This window comes from Onychomys torridus, unplaced genomic scaffold, assembly GCF_903995425.1.
Source record: "Onychomys torridus unplaced genomic scaffold, mOncTor1.1, whole genome shotgun sequence".
Taxonomy (NCBI): domain Eukaryota; kingdom Metazoa; phylum Chordata; class Mammalia; order Rodentia; family Cricetidae; genus Onychomys; species Onychomys torridus.
Window position 1 is genome coordinate 672,585 of NW_023413825.1, and position 22,462 is coordinate 695,046.

The window sequence follows — 22,462 nt, forward strand, 5'->3', positions numbered from 1 at the left end:
TTTTTAGAAAATCAAAACACCTTGCCTCCAAGGGTGGTATTGACAGTTCAGGATTCTGATTAGAAAGGACTTTAATTTTCTGGCTGTGGACCCAATGAGACCCTTGGCAGAGCTATGGATTGGGTCTGGTAACTGGAAGTGATTTGGGGGATAAAAGTTTGGGAGTGTCTGGCTGAGGCTCCCCATCGATAAAGCAAGAATATTGGGCAGGTCAGCTAGGAGCTGCAAAGGCAGAGTTAGAAGTTTGTCCCTGGAGGTTGTTTCCATGATAAATGTCCACCACATTTTCAGGAGTATGAACTCATGGCCCCAAGTTGATGGCACTGTTTGGTGAGGTTTGGGAGTCATAACCTCTGCAGTCAGATCATCACTAGGACAAGCTTTGAGTCTAATAGCCCTGCACAATTTCCATTTCATTCTCTTTGCTTTGTGCTTTCAGTTCAAGATGTGAGCTCTCAGCTTCCTGCTCCTGCTGCAATATCTACGGCTTGCTACCATGCTTCACTGCCATGATGGACCATAAACCCAAATAAATAATTTTCTCTGTAAGTTACCTTGTTTGTGGTGTTTTGTTGCAGTAACACAAAAGAGTGAATGCTTGCTGGCATGAAGATTGGGAGGAGTGGTTTCTGGAGTAGAAAACAGAACAAAGACAAATGTGACAATATGGGAGGAATCAGAAGCTCCCCATCTTTAGAAGGCCATAATAATTCTGAGAGTCATGTAAACCTCAATTAAATACCACCCAACTGAGGCTAAGTATGTAGTGAATTAGCAAGATCCCTGTGTGCCAAGCACAACATCCCAGATTACAACACCAGCACATCATATGTTGTGAAAACCCCTAATTACACTCACATGCCTTAACAGAGTCTGAGTCTGAGATGTTATTTTTCTCCACCACCAATAGTAAGCCTGAGAGTATCCAAGCAGGTGATGTTCCCTCATGCCATGGCTTCAAGCAAGGTCTTGCTGCATATACAGGAGCTAACACAGGATGACATGGCCAAGCTAGGTGTTCATATAGATGCTTCAAAAGTCACCAGTTCCCCAAGAATGAAGCATGAATCTAGGAATTATCTCAGAATGTTAAGAATATATTCAGGGTTTGCAGCACAGCCACCTTTTTGTTGTTGGGTGTTAACATACTTTCTCTAATATGTTTGTACCATGTAAAGAACTTTTTGAAATTCAGGTTAATAATGATGATGTGACCTACAGAAATTAATGGCAAGAACTTCTGAAACAGGTCCAATGGACCAGATATGTTTGACAAGTTCCTGGCTTGTTTCTGTCACCTGAAATAAGCTAGAGACACCTGGGAAACCTCAAGGAATTGCCTCCATCAGTTGGTGTCTGGATGTATCTCTGGACCTTTTTCTTGTTCACTGATTGATGTTTGAGGGCCCAGCACACTGTGGGTAGGGCCATTTCTAGGGAGGTAGTCATGAGCTGTACAAAGAAAAGGTAACTGAACAAACCATGGGGAGGAAACAGGAAAGCACTGATTCTGTATGGTCTAAACTCTACAAGTTAGAATAATGATACAAATGAATAACAATAGGGGAAATCATTAAATATCAAGTTGGTTTTTCAAAATGATTAACAGTATCAACAATCTTTAATTAGATTATCTTTGATTTAAAAATATCACTATTAACACTAGAAGTGAAATTTGAGACCTTACAGTCCTTCTAAAGAATACTAAGTGTTCCATGAGCACTCAGTAGTTGTGCTAAATGTTGGGTGACCTAGATGGAACAGAAATATTTCTATAATCCTTGAACCTACAGAGTTGGAAGAATGAAGAAACACAAAATTGATTCAACATGTAACTCATAAGACAAAGTCAATAAAGACATTTGACAAAAGTGAACAGATTTAATAATGAAAACAGCCAAACAAGGTGTGGTGGGCAGGCCAGTGCAGTAGAAGAGCACATGGAAACCCACTGTAACCTGTACTCAGCGGGGAAACTGACAGCTTTCCCTCTGTGACCAGGAGTGACACAAGGATGCTGCTGTGGCCACTTCTCTTTAGTGTTACCTTAGGAGTCTTAGAAAGAACAATTAGGAAAAACAAAGAACTGAAAGGTAGCCAATCAATCAACTGTCAAATATATCTGCAGATAGCATGAACTTATTTGGAGAAAATAATAAATGTTCTACAGAAGTTTCTGGAACTGGTGAGCAAACACAGCAACCTAGCCTGTATTTCCATAAACTAATATTTATCACAAACAGTTTAGATATACTGTTTTTTTTATGCCTAGAGGCAGAAGTACATGGGATATAGGTTTAGAAATGCCTTGCAAATGGACAATGGTGATGTTCACATGGTAATATGAATATGCTTAATGTCTCTCATCTGTGCACCTCAGAAAAGTTAAAATGAAAAATCCCATCTATGTATATATGTCATTATATATTTATACAAGGAAAATAATCGCAAACAAGATTGCACTGTGAATGCCAGTGTCAGGATAGAAACAGTCCACTTGATCCTTACACCATGGATTTTATATCTGTGTATCACACAAACTGTGTATAAAAACTATTTAAAATCAGTTATGTTCACAGATAAACTTGTGTAGTCACTTATCCTGTCATGAATCCTCACTTCACATGAATGATTGGTGTCAAGGTCCCATTGGTATTAGGTGAAACTACTTGAGCTTATGAGTGGATGTTTATCTCTATGAAAACACTGCACTATTTTGACAGGGGACCAAGAGCATCGAGATGTTTGGGGATCCTGAAATTAGTTTCCCTAGACTGTAAGAGCTGGCTATATATTTGATTGACAACCTAAGCTCTTAACTCCTTTACAGTTCTGTTTACTATATTTTTGTTTGCTTTTCACCTTTAGAAACTGAGTCTCATTTTATATTCTGGCCAGTCCAAGTGCACATTTATCCCAGGATTATAAGCTTGAGTCACAGTACCTGAGTGGTAACTGACAATTTTTACCACATAACTTTTCTCCTTGTTGTACTCCATAAATAAAGAAATGCCCCTACTCTGCTATAGATTGAGAGGAGAGGTCACTCATTCTTCACTACCAGGATAACTGGGAGACTGGTCTTTGAACTGACTGGGTTGGAGACCTCACATTTATACTCTCCAGCATCCTCCATCTTGATAGGATTAACGCTGAGTTGGCACTTTTTTGAGGACAGGGTCATCCTGTCTGTGAGCTGTAGACTCTGGTTATTGAAGAGCCAATGGATGGAGACTCCAGGGTCAGCAGAGAAGCATGTGAGGACCACAAAGCTTTGTACTGTGACTGTGGTGTCAATGACTCGAATGAGGGGCTGTGTCACAGGCTCTGTGAAGAAAGAGAGGGGACTAAATGACAATATTCTTCAGTAGGCTCAACCAGCACCTCTATACTTCACACTTACTAAAGCCTACAGGGGAGAGGATTTGGACCTGAGAATATATATTGCATTATCTGCAACCCATAGGCTATATGACTATGATTCAGATACTGAGTTTGCTGTGTCTCAAATTCCCTATAAAAGGACACCTTGCAAATGATCACTGCTTCACCTGTGAGTTAAGCTTAGTTATGAGCAGTGGCCTGAACTTGGGATCAGAGAGATACTCAAATCAACAGCATCTGTTACTATTTACCTGAAAAAGAGAATTTCCTAGGCTTGACCCCTGAGAATAAGGAAGAGTACTGAGTAACTTCTCTATTTTTATCCTTTGGGAAATTGATCTTCCTGTCTCTTAAGCCTATCAGAATAATTGGCTAATGGTCTGGGGACCTGTACATTTGGACTCAGAAGGAGAGGATGCCCATGGGATCTACCTAACTGCAGCTCCCAAAGCAGTGTACAGCCAGTTAAACTCTCTATAGTACTTGAACAGTCACTAGACTTGATCCCTATAAGCAATAACAGGAAATTAAAGCCAAACATTGAAAAAATATCCCCACTGTCACCTGGAGAAGAGCCAGGGGCAGAGATTTGGAGCTAGGACTTCCTGGTACTCCCTGTAAGGATCCCATGGCTTGCTCAGACAGTGCCTGCTTGGAAACCATGGAGTCTATCTTGAGGCCTTGCATGGCAAGAGTCCCATGAGATTGGGCTGTGTCTGAGTTGCTCATGCTGTGTTATCCAGCATATAGGTTCTTCTCTGAAGGTGGAGCCCAGTGAGGGATTCTGATCAATTGTTGTCTACCCTATGTGTGTCTTGCAGTCAGTGACTAAACCCAAGTGTGGGGACACAGTGCTGTGTGGGAAAGGGCAGTCACAACCTAGTTCTGAGTGTCTAATGTATGAAGTAGGATGAGCCACACCCAGCACCTGGAGGCCATAAAAGGTCACTTACTGTTCACATGGAGTTGCACATATGCTTTTTCAATTTTGAAATCTTTGTTCAAAGTTTCTAGCATGTATAATCCTGCATCTTTCTCAGTGATGTCCTCAATCAGCAGGGATCCGTTGGTGTATAACATTTCTCTTTGGCTGTGTGCAAGCCCCCAGAGGGTGGAGTTCGTGGCTTTGCTGTATTCTGCAATTTCAAAAATGTCTGTCCTGTGCACTGATTTGTACCAGAAAAATTCTTGAAAATCTTCTGGCAGATTATGAACTAGGAGAAGAACGCTTTTCCCTTCAGCAACATACTGAGGCACTGATTCGATTGTGACTTGGGTGGAGGTTGGAGATTTAGAGCATGTAGAAATGGAGGCTGGAAGAGAAAAAAGCCATGAATTGAAGAACATAGGGTTGGTGGGAAGATGGTAACCTCTATTCTGAACAGAAAGATTCAACTCTGCCTAGAGATGCAGATGTGGGTGTATCTATCCTTCAAGGTGGATGTCAGCAACATGACCTCCAATCCCTCAGTGCTTCTTAATGTGTCATTTCCTCTGCAAGGAGCTCTCTCAGTGGTTGTTAAATGACTCCTCTCTCACTGCTCTCAGTGAGACACTGTACACACTCCTAAACACTGCAATCTGAGATGATGTCTCCCCTGAAATCAACTGACCATAGAATTTCAATTTCTGCTGTTTTTTTTTTTTTCATGGCTCCAGTCAACCCCTGAGTTCACTTATTGATGTGCTTGGCAATTTGTCCTGCAGTCCATAGGGCTGGGGCTGGGTGAGGGCAGGAGCAGTCCCATCTTCTTTCCAGGCTCAGGTCATAGAAAAGTCTCAGATACTAGGATGACTTGTTTTATGTCAACTTGATAGAAGTTAGAGGCCCTTGGAAAGCGGGAGAGTCTATTTAAAGTGCCACTATCAAATTGATGTGTGGACAAGACTGAAGTACATATCACACACACACACATACACACACACACACACACACACACACACACACACACACTACATATTTTTTAAGTGCAGATTAGTGTGAAAGGATCCAGCTCACTGCAGGCATTTACATCCCTAGGCTATCAGTCTTGGGAGATAAAAGAGAGGAGGCTGACCAAGCCATAAGGATAAAGTCAGTAAGCAGCTCTCCTCTATGGTCTCTGTACCCGTTCCTGGATTTTATTTATGATGCTCTCAATTTGGACCTAATACATACCCCAATTTGGCATGGGAAACTAAAAACTATTTTTCCCTGTTCAGCTCTGAGAAGAAGAAGGAATCAAGTCCTTGACAAATGATCTCCAGGGTCATATGTAGTCAGGTCTGGAACACATGACGGGCCAGGGCTTCTGGTGCTCACTTCTGTGAGGTTTCCTCACATACATGGATAGAACCCACAGACACTGGACAGAGTCTGACATTTTATGCTGAATTACCTTCCATCAATGTCTTTCTCAATACTGGGAGTGGGGGGAGTCAGACTACAGACAATGATCTATGGCCATTTGTCTCTACCATATGTGTCCTAAGTGTTCAAACTGCAGCATGGAGACACGGTGCAGAGAGGAGTCATGCACAAGTCAGGCATGAGAGTCCTGTGTGTTTAAGCCTCACCCAGCACTGAACAATCACAGAGAATCACTTACTGTTCACCTGGAGTTGCACATGGGCTACTTCAGCTTTTAGATCTGTACTCAGAGTTCTTAGGGTGTAAAATCCAGTGTCCTTCCATGTGACATTGTGGAGCAGCATGGATCCATTCCTGAACAATGCTTCTCTACCACTGTGTGCTGGGCCCTGTAAACTTGAATCTATTTGTCTTACGTGTCGAGCAATCTCAAACTTCTTGTATGCGTTCACCCCTTTGTACCAGTAAAGAGCTTGAAGATTCTCTGGGAGATTGTGGACAAGCAGAAGAACACTTCCCCCTTCAGCAACACTGGGTGGCACTGATTGAATAGTGGGATGGGCAGAGGGTGGATGATGCCCACAGGTGAAAAGGGAGGCTAGAAGAGAAGAGAAGAGAGATGCATTACTATTGGGAACTTTGTATTTTGCTAAGATGAGTCCCTCTGTCTTTAACTGCTGTGTCCATTGCTCAGCCTAGGTATATGGGTTGATGGTCAACACATGACCTCCACATTCTCTGTGTCTCCATTCTTGTCTTTTCTACTGTATGGCACTCTCTCCTCTGTTGCCAACCTGGGCCCAGCTCATTGCTGGTGTATTTGGTAGAGGTCAGCACATGACCACCATGTTCTCATTGTCCCTGAAGTAGTCATTTCCACTATATATCACTCTCTCCTTAGGTGTCAACACGCCCTGGCTCACTGCCCTCTGACCCCTGTTCACATTTATGGTAGATTGGTGTTGGGATGATGCCTGCCCCTCCTCTTCCCCTGCACACCCTGCATCTTCACTCTTTGGTGTTTTGTTGTTGTTCTGTTCCTCTTGTGGTTCCAGTCAACACCTTACTTCACACTCTACCTTTTTGTAATTCAGTCCACTCAAACTGGAGCATTGTAAGAACCATGATTTGTCTTATATTTTTAAAAGAAAATCCTGCGTAGAAAAATCTCAGGTACCTGTAGAGACTCAATCAATGAATGATGTCTCAGAACCCTGTATGTGCATGGATTTCTTTAAGAAAACCATAGGTTTGGGGATACAGTGTCAAGTTTTTTCACTGGCTTTGTTTTTGGCATTTATTTACAAATTATATTTGTGTGAGAGTTTGTGTGCAAAGGCCTGTCTCAGTGTGCATGGGGAATGGGTGCATGACACAGTACTTAGGTGGAGGTCAGAGGACATCTTGCAATCCTTGCTTCTAAGTTCATCATACAATGAATGAAATGCCAGTATCCACTGATATCAGAGCCATGCCACTGATCAGTACCAGCTTGCTTATTTTTTTGTGTAGTCATAACTGAGAACATCAGTCTTTAGAATATTACAGTCTTGGTGAATAACTTTGGGTAAGAATAATCCCCTCTCTCTTACCATTTCTTCTTCATTACGAGCTTCCTGCTGCTGAGAAACTTTCTGGCCCTGTGTCTTCTCCTCTACAAACCCGAGACTCCTCTCAGGTCCTTGTCCTGTTTAGGAGACTCCAAATGGTAAGTCAGTCCTCTCTTCTAACACACTATCAACTTGTGGTCTTACCTATGAGCAGGAGCCCGTGTCAGGTAGTGCACCCTTTGCAGAGGGGTACAGATAGTGTATTCCTGGTCTCTGTGGCACTATATGTCTTCCTCCTGTGGCACTTCTGCTCCAGCATAGCTTGCAAGATCTGCTGTCCTCACCCACTCTGTGCAGAGCAGGTAGAGCACCCCACAGACTCCCATGGGCTGTGGATAGGTCTGTGTTCAAAATATTTCTCTGCCCCCTCCAAACCCAGTGATGCCTGGTTTTTATATTTCAGTCCTCCAGATCACATGCAGACAAGTCTAATCAACATCCCTGGGCCTTGACAGAACACCAGCTTAATCTGGGCTGCCTTCTTCTGTATCCTGTTCTTGGTCTTTCAGCACCAAAGAGAGAGTCTCTGTACTACCTGGGTGGCACAGAATCTCAGATATACTCACAGTCTACCCAGTGATCTCAGTGTTTTGGAAAGACGGAATTTGCTTTTACCAGAAAGTGGACAGAGATGTCTGTGAAGGCTCCAAAGGAACTCCTATATGGAGCATGAAGAAAGGGACAAATATATTCTCACTGTGGTACTAGCCAGGGTTCTGACTCAGGACAAAGGCCCAGGAGCAGAATGTGTCAGGAATCTCACATCCTGGGTGTGTGGGAATAGGAGACCTGAGTCATAGAAAGAGAATGTGGATTCTACTGTCCTATGTAGAGTTCCAAGACAGTGTTCCCACTTCCTGTGCTTACTGAGTTGAGTGATGGGTCTGCCCATTAGATCTTTTAGGTTTCTAAGATGCCTTGGCCTTTAGTCTAGGCCATTCTGCTTGGGCACCCTATTTTTTTTCCAAAGAAACTACATAAAGGGGGAGCTGAACATGATGCTCTCTATCAATGTAGCAGACACAGAAGGAGCCAATAGGTCTGAGAAGGCCATATTCATGACTTCCAGATATGAAGTGACAGAAGTAGAAACCAGGCTACAAGGTAAAGTTCTGATTCAGACAGATACTTTTCTGAATACTGATTGTGTGGCCTGATAGTTCCCCCTGTTTAACTCTGGGGAAACTGCAGCTCACATCTGTGGAGCTGTGCAGATCAGCAGAACCTCTAGCCATTTGCCTCCCCGGGAGGATTCTGGAGTTGGACCCCAGAGGACTAATACTTATCAGGAGATCCTGTGTTTTCTGTCCCTCTCCTTGGAAACCATGACCTTCCTGAAAGTCTCATAATTGGTCAGGGCATTTATTTAATGGCCTGGGCACCTGCTGTTTCCTCACCTAGTCTCTGGACAAAATGTCTGGGGATCTACCCGAACTGTAGCTCCCATAACAATACACTATTTGGTTTCACATATCACAAGACTTCAACTGTTAAAAAATGTTACCAGACACCTGGAAGTAAAAAATGCAACTATAGTAAAATGCTTCTGGTTGAGTCTGGGACAGAGGGCTTTAACTAGGGCTTCCTGGTGCTCACCATTATTTCAGAATTACATTTACATTCAGTCCATTAACCAGGCCCACTCTCTGTCACTTGGGGACTGTCTCAGGTACACATTTATGAGAATTTCAAAAGTATAGTCAGTGGATGATATGCTAGGTTGAGTTGCCCACCATGCATCCAGATGCCTACAAGGTATGGTCAAATGAAGGATTTTGATCTACTGAAGTTGTTCTACACTTTGTGTGTCCTGAACTAAATGCTCAAACCCAAACATGGGATACAATGTGGATTGCAGGTGTGTGTGTGTGTGTGTGTGTGCATGCGTGCGTGCGTGCGTGCGTGCGTGTGTGTGTGTGTGTGTGTGTGTGTGTGTGTGTGTGTGTATGTGTGTATTTATATATATTATGCTTTGATCTGCCAGCCATAGTTTGCTATATCTCAATTTCCCTATAATAGGACACTTTGCAAACAATTACTGCTTAATCTCTGAGTTAAGCTTAGTTATGAGCTTGCAATAGGGGAGATGTTCAATTCAACATTATCTGCTAGTTTTTAACTGAAGAAGAGAATTTCCTAGGCTTGATTGACCCCTGAGAAGGAGTACTGAGTAACTATTGTCTGTATTTTTATCCGTTCGAACATTGATCTTACTGTGAAGTCTCTTAATCCTATCAGAATAATTGGCTAACGGTCTGGGAACCTGTACATTTGGACTCAGAAGGAGAGGATGCCCAGGTGACCTACCTAACTGCAGCTCCCAAGTCAGTGCAGAGCCAGTTACACACTCTATGGTACTTGGACAGTCAGTAAAGACTTGATCCCTATCAGGAAATTAAAGCCAAACATTGATCCCATGGCTTCCTCAGACAGTGCCTGCCTGGACACCATGGAGTCTATCTTGAGGCCTTTCATGCTGAGAGTCCCATGAGACTAGGCTGTGTCTGAATTTCTCATGCTGTGTTATCCAGCATATATGCTCTTTTCTGAAGGTGGAGCCCAGTGAGGGATTCTGATCAATTGTTGTCTACCCTATGTGTGTCTTGCAGTCAGTGCCTAAACACCAGTGTGGGGACACAGGGCTGTGTGGGAAACAGCAGGCACAACCCAGTTCTGAGAGTCTAATGTATGAAGTAGGATGAGCCACACCCAGCACCTGGAGGCCATAAAAGGTCACTTACTGTTCACATGGAGTTGCACATATGCTTTTTCAATTTTGAAATCTTTGTTCAAAGTTTCTAGCATGTATAATCCTGCATCTTTCTCAGTGATGTCCTTGATCAGCAGGGATCCGTTGGTGTACAACATTTCTCTTTGGCTGTGTGCAAGCCCCGAGATAGTGGAATTCATTGCTCTGTTGTATTCTGCAATTTTAAAAATGTCTGTCCTATACACTGATTTATACCAGTAAAATTCTTGAAGATCTTCTGGCAGATTATGAACTAGGAGAAGAACGCTTTCCCCTTCAGCAACATACTGAGGCACTGATTCGATTGTGACTTGGGTGGAGGTTGGAGATTTAGAGCATGTAGAAATGGAGGCTGGAAGAGAAAAAAGCCATGAATTGGAAGAACATAGGGTTGGTGGGAAGATGGTAACCTCTATTCTGAACAGAAAGATTCAACTCAGCCTAGAGATGCAGATGTGGGTGTATCTATCCTTCAAGGTGGATGTCAGCAACATGACCTCCAATCCCTCAGTGCTTCTTAATGTGTCATTTCCTCTGCAAGGAGCTCTCTCAGTGGTTGTTAAATGACTCCTCTCTCACTGCTCTCAGTGAGACACTGTACACACTCCTAAACACTGCAATCTGAGATGATGTCTCCCCTGAAATCAACTGACCATAGAATTTCAATTTCTGCTGTTTTTTTTTTTCATGGCTCCAGTCAACCCCTGAGTTCACTTATTGATGTGCTTGGCAATTTGTCCTGCAGTCCATAGGGCTGGGGCTGGGTGAGGGCAGGAGCAGTCCCATCTTCTTTCCAGGCTCAGGTCATAGAAAAGTCTCAGATACTAGGATGACTTGTTTTATGTCAACTTGATAGAAGTTAGAGGCCCTTGGAAAGCGGGAGAGTCTATTTAAAGTGCCACTATCAAATTGATGTGTGGACAAGACTGAAGTACATATCACACACAGACACATACACACACACACACACACACACACACACACACACACACACACACTACATATTTTTTAAGTGCAGATTAGTGTGAAAGGATCCAGCTCACTGCAGGCATTTACATCCCTAGGCTATCAGTCTTGGGAGATAAAAGAGAGGAGGCTGACCAAGCCATAAGGATAAAGTCAGTAAGCAGCTCTCCTCTATGGTCTCTGTACCCGTTCCTGGATTTTATCTCTCAATTTGGACCTAATACATACCCCAATTTGGCATGGGAAACTAAAAACTATTTTTCCCTGTTCAGCTCTGAGAAGAAGAAGGAATCAAGTCCTTGACAAATGATCTCCAGGGTCATATGTAGTCAGGTCTGGAACACATGACGGGCCAGGGCTTCTGGTGCTCACTTCTGTGAGGTTTCCTCACACACATGGATAGAACCCACAGATACTGGACAGAGTCTGACATTTTATGTTGAATTACCTTCCATCAATGTCTTTCTCAATACTGGGAGTGGGGGGAGTCAGACTACAGACAATGATCTATGGCCATTTGTCTCCACCATATGTATGCTAAGTGTTCAAACTACAGCATGGAGACACGGTGCAGAGAGGAGTCATGCACAAGTCAGGCATGAGAGTCCTGTGTGTTTAAGCCTCACCCAGCACTGAACAATCACAGAGAATCACTTACTGTTCACCTGGAGTTGCACATGGGCTACTTCAGCTTTTAGATCTGTACTCAGAGTTCTTAGGGTGTAAAATCCAGTGTCCTTCCATGTGACATTGTGGAGCAGCATGGATCCATTCCTGAACAATGCTTCTCTACCACTGTGTGCTGGGCCCTGTAAACTTGAATCTATTTGTCTTACGTGTCGGGCAATCTCAAACTTCTTGTATGCGTTCACCCCTTTGTACCAGTAAAGAGCTTGAAGATTCTCTGGGAGATTGTGGACAAGCAGAAGAACACTTCCCCCTTCAGCAACACTGGGTGGCACTGATTGAATAGTGGGCTGGGAAGAGGGGGGAGGATGCCCACAGGTGAAAAGGGAAGCTAGAAGAGAAGAGAGATGCATTACTATTGGGAACTTTGTATTTTGCTAAGACAAGTCCCTCTGTGTATAACAGTTGTGTCCATTGCTCAGCCTAGGTATGTGGGATTATGTCTCATTTTCCTACTTGGTGGAGGTCTGTTCCTGACCTCCATATTCTCCATGTCCCCACTCTTATTAGCTCTCATAACAGTACATTAGCTGATTCTACATATCACAAGACTTCAAGTGTTTAAAAAAAAATAAATTCCTTGCGACCAGGAAGTCCAAATGTAACCATAGTAAAATGCTCTCAGGGCTACCTGATATTGATTCTGGAACAGGGGTCCTCAACCAAGGTTTCCTGAGGCTCACCGTTCTACGAGAATCCCATTCCCATTTAATGCATTAACCAGGCCCACTCTCTGTCCTTTATGGACATTCTCTGGGGCACATTCCTTATGAGAATACCAAAAGTATAAATAGTGAGTGATATTCTAGCCTGGGTTACCCACCATGCATCCAGCTACCTGCAAGGCATAGTCACATGAAAGATTGTGATCTACTGCAGTTATTCCCCACTTTGTGTGTCCTGCACTAAATGCTCACACCCCAACATGAGGACACATGCAGAAGGGAGGTAGGCACAGGCTAGGTTTGATGTATCTGTGCATATTCTGTGAAATGAACCCCATCCAGCACCCAGAATTCACACATAGTCACTTACTGTACACATGGAAGTACATAGTTGTTGTAGATACAATTTTTCCATGTCTATTTACTATTCGTAGGGTATAGAATCCTGTGTCCTTCTTGGTGACATTTTTGAGCCATAGGGATCCATTGCTGTACACTGTTTCTCTGTCACTTTGTTCAGGCCCCATTACACTTAGATTAGTGTTCCGTGCAAATAGTGCAATTCTGACATTCATATTCCTCACTTCCTTGTACCAGGAAAAAGCTAGAAGATTCTCTGGGAGGTTGTTGGCACGTAGAAGGACATTTTCTCCTTCAATTGCTTGGGGCGGCACTGATTCAATGGTAACTTGGGCAGTGGTGGATAGGTGCCAGCAGGTTAAAAGGGAGGCTAGACCAGAAAAGAAAAATACAGCCAACACTGAGCAGTTTTGTCCATCACTCAGATAGGTGTATGGGTAGGGGGTATGCCAATTCCCCTTGATGAAGTTGAGCAACGTGACTACCATTCCCTCAAAGCCTCTAACTATGTCATTTGCTCTATATGGTGATTCCTTGCTCAAGTGTCCGCCTGGATCCCTACATTGAGTCCCCATATTCCTCTTCACATAAACAGCATTTAGTGCAAGGAGTGATGCCTCTCTGACCCCCACCTCTATATAGCCCTCACTTTCTGACATTTTTCTCTGTTCCCTTCCTGGTTCTAGCCAACTTGAGACTTTATGTTGCAGACAATCTGATTTCTGTTCTACTATAACCAGGGTTTTGTGAGAACCTAGAGTCTTTGGAAGGTGCAGTTCCTGTAAAAGACTCAGACAGCAGTGGAGAAAGGAAAGAAGAATGGAAGGATGAAGGAAGGAGGACTATGTCCATGCATTTCTCTATGTAGTCCCTAAGTTTGGCAATAATGACAATAATTGTACTCAAGTGTGATTTGATTTTTTACATTTACTTATGTGTTTTATGTGTGTATTTGTGAAGGACCTGTCTCAGTGTGTGCATGTGCCAGTCTATGCAATGTTGCTCGTGGGAAGCATGTGTCCCAATGTGTACATCTGCAGGTCCATATGTCAGCCCCTGTATAGAGGGCTGGGTTGATCTTTCAGGAGTCTATTCTTTCCATATGGTGACTGAGGAATGAGTTCAGGTGGTATACCTGGACACTGAGCAATCTCACTGGTCCACCCCTTTTTGATTTCTGTCTGTAGAGTCACCCTGTCAGGGTTGGGAACATCAGTCTTCAGAACATGGCAGCCAATATGACTGACTCTGAATATTTAGTGTTTGGGGCTTTTCACTTGCCCTCATTACCTCCTGTCTGCTGAGAGCTTCTGACACCTGAGCCTTTGTCCCTCCCTGTGCCTTCTGCCATGTGACTGCAAACAGAAACCCCAAGTATCCTCTTGGGCTCCTGTCCTCTTTAGAAGACTCCATCCTCCTTCTGAGGTCCCTTCCCTCCACACTCAGAGAGAAGACACACTTACCTGTGAGAAGAAGCCCCTGCCAGGGGGTGCAGCCCTTGTATGGAAGCAGAGATGTCATCTCCATCTCTCTGCTCACTGTGCTTTCCTCCCTTCGAGAACAGCTTCAGCTCTACTTCCAGCCCCAAGTTTGGCTGTCCTTCCTTCCTGTAAGCTGTGCGTCCTCCCAAGAAGGAGCAGTTCCCAGAACCCAATGGTCTATGGGTGATGGGGTCTGTGTCCAAGGAGCTGCTCTGTCTCTTCCACTCTCAATGCTGTCTCAAATCCCTCTCACCTTTTCTCTCCTTATATTTCACTTCCAAGCAACACATCGAACAACAAAAATGATAAACATCCCAACACCCTCAGAGAATAATGGACACCTGCTGTGTCCTGGGTCTGTCAGCTGCAAGGAGGGAGGCTCATTCCTACCTATGTGTCCATGTGACACAGAGACCCAGGTAAGCACCCAGTGTGCCCTATGATCATAGTTCTATAGGAAGGTGGGGTTTACTCCCAGCAGTAGGGGACAGAGATGTCTCTGAGTACTGCAAAGGAACCCACTGAGTGATGACCAGGGAAGTAGATCAATCCTTTATCATTGGTGTAACCAGTCAAAGTTCTGATGCAGCAGAAGTCTGCATCAATTGTGTGAGGAGTTTCATGCACTCAGTGATTGGGAAGAAGTGAATTGTGTGACCTGGTAAGAACCACGGGCTCTCTCTTTCAATGAAGGATTTCAAAGCAACCTTCCAGTATCTTGTGTTGGCTAAACTGTGTGTTGAGTGAGCCCATGTCCTCTCTGATCTGGATGGGTCAACTTTGCCCTTTGTCTATGTAATCCCACTGTGGTAATCCTGTATTCTTCTATGGGAGATGCTAAGAGGAAGGGTACTTTAAGTTTCCCTATGCAGAAAGGTGTTCTAAAACACAGAAAGCATCCAGTAGGTGAAAGCAGGGTTTAGGACAGGAATTATGGGTTAGTGGAGACAGGGATGGAAACTAGTCTGGAATACAGGGTCATAGTTGAGGGAAGCAATTTTCTGAATGTTGACCATATGTTTTGATATCACTCCCTAGAGATCATTATGAGGACTGTAGTCTCATGACTAGGGCTACAGTAAGGATGGTCAGTCACCCAAATGTGAACTGCCTGATACGTTCAGTACATGTAGGGGATCAATGTGCAGTTTCTAGTTCATCTCCGGTGTGTAGTTAGAGTTTTCCTGCCTGGCCCAGTCAGGACAAATCTCTCTTACCCGCCAGTCCCATAGTTGCTCAGACCCAACCAAGAAAGCACATAGAAACTTACATTGTTTACAAACTGTATGGCCATGGCAGGCTGCTTGTTATCTACCTTTTCTTTCTTAAATTAACCCATTTCTGTTAGTCTATACTTTGCCACATGGCTTGTGGCTTACCAGTGTCTTTACATGTTGCTTTCCATGGCAGCGGCTGGCGGTGTCTCTCCCATCCTTCTACTTCCCAGAATTCTCTTCTCTCTTGTCCCGCCTATACTTCCTGCCTGGCCACTGGCCAATCAGAACTTTATTTACACAGAGCAATATCCACAACACCGGTGTTTAAATTCTTCCCTTCTCTTTTACCAAAGAATTCTTACTTTTGAGTATAGAGAATCTTGGTTCAAATATATATGTCACACTCTCTTCCCTATGTACTGTTCTAGGTTTATTTCCCCTATTATAATAAAAACACTATGAACATAAGAGAACAAAGGAAGTCACATAATGACTTCATGTGAGTTAGAGCAGAAGTCTTTCACCAACTGAAACAAGACAGCAGCTGGGGGATGTGGGATAAAAGAATGCAAACATGGTTCAAAGCTCTGGGTGTTCCTTCTGGGCCATGGGAATCATGAAAGCAAATGGAGGGAACAGGAAGGCATAAATTATTGGCAGAAAGAAAAATCTAATTGACCTTAAAAACAGTCCCTCTATCATGGAAGTTACTGCCAAATGAGAGAAAGCATTCTCAGTGCAGTCTATCACAAAAAAAGAGAAATCAGAGATGCAAGAAAAGGAGGAAGAGATGGAACTGGAGTATCCTAAAAGGATAGAGGTTTGTTTGTGCCAGTGGTCACAGAATGGGGATTAACTACTGTATCTATCCAGAAAACCAAGACATTGTGTAGTTGGAGAGCTTCTCTCCAGGTTCCATCAAGCCCCTGCAGTCCCACAACCCACGTATAAAATAGTCATACAAACACTTATATTATGTAAACTGCTTGGCCATTAGCTCAGGCCTACCATTGTCTAGCTCTACTCTTATATTTAGCCCATTTCTGTTAGTCTATACTTTGCCACGTGGCTTGTGGCTTACCGGTGTCTTTACATGTTGCTTCTCATGGCAGTGGCTAGCAGTGTCTCTCCCAGCCTTCCTGTTCCCAGCCTTCTCTTCTTCCTTGTCCCGCCTACCTTATCCTTCCTGCCTGGCTCCTGGCCAATCAGCCCTTTATTTATACAGAGTGATATCCACAGCACTTCCCCTTTTCTCTTTTGTTAAAAAAGGAAGATTTTAACTTTTATATAGTAAAATTTTAGATAATAAAACAATTATCAAGCAAGAATTACAATTACAATATTAAAGAAGACATCCTATTTATCTTATATTTGTGAGTCTAAGGTTTTATATCTAACTTATCTTTTATCATAACTGAGGAAATTATAACTATCTAGTCTCCAACCACATCAAAGACCTCAGAAGGATATAATATTACCTGAGAACCAGGAGAAGGATGTAAGCATTTTTTGGGAGTCTTGCTAGAGTAGATAGAGACAGCTGGCAGCCTGGACAGTCACCTAATGTTCCTTTGTAAAGTTGGGGCATTTGTCTTCAGCCCACAGGGCTAGAGTCTCTCGGCCACTTCTCTCAGTGTCCTGTAGAATGTCTGGCAATTTCCTCTGTGAAGCAGGAACCTGAAGGACCATTTTGTCAAGCAAAGTTTAGTGGTCACCTTTCTATGGGTCCTGCATGTCCAGTCAATCAAGCAGTCCAGGCAAGAACAGTTTCTTGCCCAAATGGCTATTTTTGCCAAGGTGAAGATAAACTCCATATGAAGTGTCTTTAATGCCCATCCTCCTCTCTGAAGTAAATTGGTGCTGCCAGGAGCAGACATGTCTCACTGTCCAGAAAGTCTAAATTTTAAAAATATTTTAAATGTCATATTCTGTAGACCTTTGAAGTGTTTGAAGGTTACCTGTCTATCTGAAATATCTCTATGTATACCTAGAAGACTTAACTGACATGACTATGAGTATGATTATCATAGATGACCAGTTATTAATCTATTTTTAATTATCCATTACAATTTTAAATGAGATGTACAAACATAATACCTTAAACAAGAGTAGAAATATATACACAGTATAACAAAATTAACTTTAAGTTTGTATCAATAGACTAAAATGTATACCAATGTAAAATATTTTAAATGAGTTGTTGCTCTTTAGAAGTAAGTTCATTAATTTACACTTTCATCCTATCATATCTATATCATATCCCCTTTTTATCTTTAGAAAGAGATTGCATTATAATCAACCTGTTTTAAATAAAATATTGGTTTTAATGTCCCACACCAGAGGGCTCTTCTGATTTGGGACACAAGAATCTCTTAACCTTTTTGATACTGACAGTATGAATGCTGTCCTTTCTGGACAAGCGGGACACAAGGAAAGCAACCACTGTACTCTGCCAAGACAGGGTAAGATGACCTTTCAGAATTCCTGTTTCTGAAAATGGTCTTGGCTGATCAAACCTGATGTATCTTTTTTTTTTTTCTGGTGCTGAGGACCGAACCCAGGGCCTTGCACTTGCTAGGCAAGCGCTCTACCACTGAGCTAAATCCCCAACCCCCAAACCTGATGTATCTTAATCTATAACAAATCCATAGCCTCTGGCTTTCTGTGGAAACAAAAGCAGAGACTCTTTTCCAAAGCAACATATCCTTATATCCAAATTTTGAAGTCAAGGTACCTTTAAAATTTACATATTTGTTTAACTCAACAGATTTTACGATCAAATCTTTTTCTGCATTTAAAAATCCCAAAGACAAGACAAACCAGATTATTTGTGTAATATCCACCTTTGTAAGACTGAAACACCGCTGTGGCTGTTGGCTCTGCCCACCTCAGCTTACCAACATGGCAGTGGTACAGTTTACTGCCAGCTCTGGGTCTGGAGCCATGTGTACCATCAACTATCAGAAGCAGTTTTATCAAAGCAGTGCGTAGGCCAGAAACTTTTTTTTTAAACTAGCAAAGGTTAAATCCAACATGTAGCAGTCTGTCTACTCTTGCAAGACTCCCGAAAGTTGCTTGTGTCCTTTTCCCATTTCTCAGGTATTATTATATTCCTTCTCAGGTCTTTGGTGAGGTTAAAGACTAGCAGTTATAGTTACAACTTAGTATATATACATATATAATATCTTAGATAGAATATATTAAATATTAGACACAGGTTCTTTAGGATAGGATACCTTTTGGAATGATCTTTGTAAGATGCCAGCTACCCATGCTCTAGACTTCCCTGGATTTTAGTATGTGTTTTTTGCTTGATATTGTTTGCATTTATTGTAATTCCAACTTATCTAGGTCACTATCCCTCATTACTCCTGGACAATATTTGATAACCATTTCTTTGTAGATAGTCTTGTATTAGGTTAGAACCTTCTTATTTAGACAAAAGGGGGAGATGTAATGGGTAGCCATCTCAGCATTGGCCTGGAAGTTCCAATCCCCATTGAGGCTTTGGTAATGGTCACGCCCACAAGGCAGGGCTGAAAGAGGAAGCAGAAGACCCAGGATTGAGAGGAGAGGTGTCTCTTGGTTCTGGGACCCTGGACACTGGAGGTGGACTGAGCAGAGTTCTCCAGAGAACACTGCCAGATTGCACCATACCTTTTCCAGACCCTACAACCTATCCCTTCATTTGTAAGTTACCCCACAAAATAAACCTCCCTTTTAACTACATGGAGTGGCCTTAATAGTTTCACCAATAACTTTGCAACAAAGCTGTGATTTACCAAGACCTGTAATTTTCTTCACTGTTGACCTACTGAGGCCAATGGCTGAGTTCTACACAAGAGAGATATAGGACCCACTATTAGTAGTAGTGGTGTTGGGGAGAAAGAGCTCTTGCGAAAATGATTGAGATTTTTAATTGATGATTCAAGATACTGTGTAGGGATATGAGAGGCAACATTGCTGGAGAGGTTGATGTTTGTGCCTGAATTGAAATGAATATCTAAGAAGAATGTGAACAGGACATCTGAACCATCTGGAACAAACAGAATAACCTACATTTTATGTCACACAAGGAAAGGGAAATTCTTGTCTACAGAAGGCCATAGTATCTCTTTGAACTCTACTATAATCTTAGTTAGGCAGGTCCCTACAAGATCTGGGTTGCAGATTAGTAAAAGAGTAGTTGTGTAGTGTGTACAAGCCCTGATCCATCACCACAGCCACACTATACCCTCATTACTTGCACAGAATCTGAGTATGAGTTGTCCCACTTCTCTATCACCCTGAGATACTCTAGGCAGATGATGTTCTTCCACCATACTGTACCTCAGTCTTGGTCCTTTCCACATGTTCTTGGGTTAGGTTAGGGTGCCCTGGCCAGCCTAGGCATCTGTGTGGTCAGAATCTGTCCCAAACAGAAGAGGGACTGATTGTCCAAGCTATAGCCCTTTATATGTAGGCAGTTATAGCCATGGTGTGTGAAGGCCTACAAAGGTTTCCTAGTGAGATCTGAGCTTGCTTTCCCCAGCAGAGCTGCACTAGAGAAGTGCTTGACCACAGGTGTGTTTACCAGGTAACTGGAAGGCTCTGCACTTGGATGTGCTAGAGGGAGGTCTTTTGATCCACCCCATGGCATTTCTTTAAAAAGGCCTCCAGAAGAGAAAGAAGGGGTTGGTGGATGATGGTCTAGACCCTCCCTAGGCTATCCTGTGTTTCTATCTGTTTCATTTCTCTCTATCCCTCTATCTAATATCTCTTTTCCCTCGCTCCTCAAGAGTACTCTATGTAAAATATGGAAGCCAGTCTCCCAGCTGGGCTCCCATATATGGTGCCAGGAACAGGAACAGAGACTTGTTGAAAGGAGTGTTATTGGGAATTGTGGGTGTAAGCTGGCATACCTGATAATGAATTAAAAATAAAGGTGACAGAACTTTATTCCTAGGAGTGAAAGTAAGGTGGCTGAATGCTGAAGTTAGAAGTGAGGCTGCAGAGAGTATCTCTCTATCTTGGTTTCTTTCTTTTTCTCTCTTAATTTCTCTCTATAAATATTAGGGAAAATGTAAGATAGAATATAGGGATATAGTGTAAGAAGAAATTTAGAATAAGAAAGGAATTAACAATGTTGAGTTAAAAGAAACTTAGGGTAAAGTAGAATAAGATAAGCAACAAGACAGAGGAGCTATGTCCTTGATTTTCCTGCTATGAAACTATAAATACAAACTGGGAAGAATCAGATTCATGAAAACATAGTGTAAAAGAAAATGAGCAGAAAGATTCCCATGGAAGCTTTTGGCCTGTGGATATCTTAGATCTAAGCCCTGAGGAACAGGGAAAAAAATTTCCCTGAGGTTGCTGTGGATGAAATAAAACTCTTCACACCGCTGGTATCACCACTGTATGAAGATATTTTGCATAATACCAACAGAATTAGTTTCCTCTTTGCCATGAAGCCAAAGTTTAGGGAACAGTAGTCTTAGGAAAAACTTAGAAAACTTTGTGTAAAATACTGAAAGGTTTTCAAGTCTTTCTTTCTCAGATTTTTTCTCTCTGCAAGGCCAAAATTAAACTCACTGGAAAATCTACCAGAATGAAAAAATCCCCTGTAATCTGCCCCCCCCAAGAAAACCAAAAAAAAAAAAAAAACAAAAAAACCTTCTTGGAATATGGAAACACCTCTCTGCTAACACTGTCTCTCCTTCAAGCCAATATTACAAAACAGCAGCCAGAATCCTCTGTGTCCAAAGCCTATGCCCCAAGAATGTGCAAGCAGAAAGCCAAGCAGGGACAGCTTTCCTCAGGGTGGAGACACAGAAGAGGTAGTGCAGGACCTGGGGAGGGGCTACTGGCATGAAAGCAGCAATAGAGGCTTTGAAATCCTCCCTGTAATGAGGGAGGCAGGGTCTAAGTTTCTAGATCAGGGAATTAAGCACTGAACCCTACAACAGAAAGCAACTAGCAGAGACTGAGCCTTGGCTAAGGCATTAAGGATTCTCAATCCTGAGGGAGAGGACAGATGGGAACAAACAGAGGAATGATTTTCCTGGGGAAAATTCTTTCTGAAAAAGCTTTTATTTCAAGTACTTTCATTTTCTTTCACTGACCTGGTAAGGCAGGAGCCAATTGCTCATTTGTAAGCATGCATCAGTGGACATGGCCCACTCTGGGAAAAATGTCAGGTGAAGAAAATACACCTTTCAATATCAGTTGAGGGAGAACCGAGACCTTCCATGGTGAAAAAGCTCACTTGATATTGATTTTCAGTCTAAACACAAACTGTGTAAATGAAAATGGGAGTGCAGAAGACCTGGAAGGAAGCTTGAGAAATGTAGTTCATAAAAGTGACATGGCATAGGCAAGGAGGCCCAGAGAAAAGGCAGTTAGCCTGGGACAAAAAGTTTGAAACACTGCCCAAAATATTCTGCTTTTCAGCTCAAAACATTGTTTTTTTTCTTTAGTGCTGCCACAAAGCTCAGCTTACCTCCTGGGAATGAGAAGGAGGTGAACAAAACCTACCTGTCAGGATGAGATTAAAATGCTAATACCTTTTGTCAAAAAGCCACTTTGAAATGCTCATGGTAATCTCAAATGCAGCTTTAAAAAATTAAGAAGAGGAAGTTTTACCCTCAGTCACCAAATAAAGCTTAGAGCCTCTGATGAATTAGGCTCTGACTTCAAACTCTGAAGAAAAAATTCAGAATGTTATCAACGCTGACTATAATTGCTGAACTTTAGAAATGATTTGCATACTTTGTTTTGTTGAAAGAAAATATAGTAGTTGTGTTCAAAAATCTATTAGATGTTTGCTAAAGTTTGTAAATTAGTTCTATAGAGTTTTCTTTTGAATATAAGTTTGTAATCAGTATACATAAGTATGGTGATATTCATGTTAATTGTAAATATGTGTAGTGCTGTTGAGAGATTTTTTTCAGATTTGTGCTAAAGTTTATAAAATAGTTTTCTTTATTGTCTTGATTTCAGTTTTCAAATCTT

General features: G+C 42.4%; 1 protein-coding gene across 1 annotated transcript in view; it reads right to left on the minus strand.

The window, feature by feature from the left end:
* Nucleotides 1–3,043: 3,043 nt before the first annotated feature.
* LOC118576505 (pregnancy-specific glycoprotein 22-like) overlaps nt 3,044–22,462 on the minus strand; it is a 43,459-nt gene continuing 24,040 nt past the window's right edge. The window contains exons 5-11 of the mRNA XM_036176753.1: nt 12,782–13,141; nt 11,718–12,077; nt 10,086–10,445; nt 9,161–9,166; nt 5,973–6,371; nt 4,338–4,697; nt 3,044–3,327 (exon numbers count right to left, since the gene is read on the minus strand). Coding sequence (XP_036032646.1) covers nt 3,044–3,327; nt 4,338–4,697; nt 5,973–6,371; nt 9,161–9,166; nt 10,086–10,445; nt 11,718–12,077; nt 12,782–13,141 — 2,129 coding nt within the window. The remainder of the gene's footprint in view (nt 3,328–4,337; nt 4,698–5,972; nt 6,372–9,160; nt 9,167–10,085; nt 10,446–11,717; nt 12,078–12,781; nt 13,142–22,462) is intronic.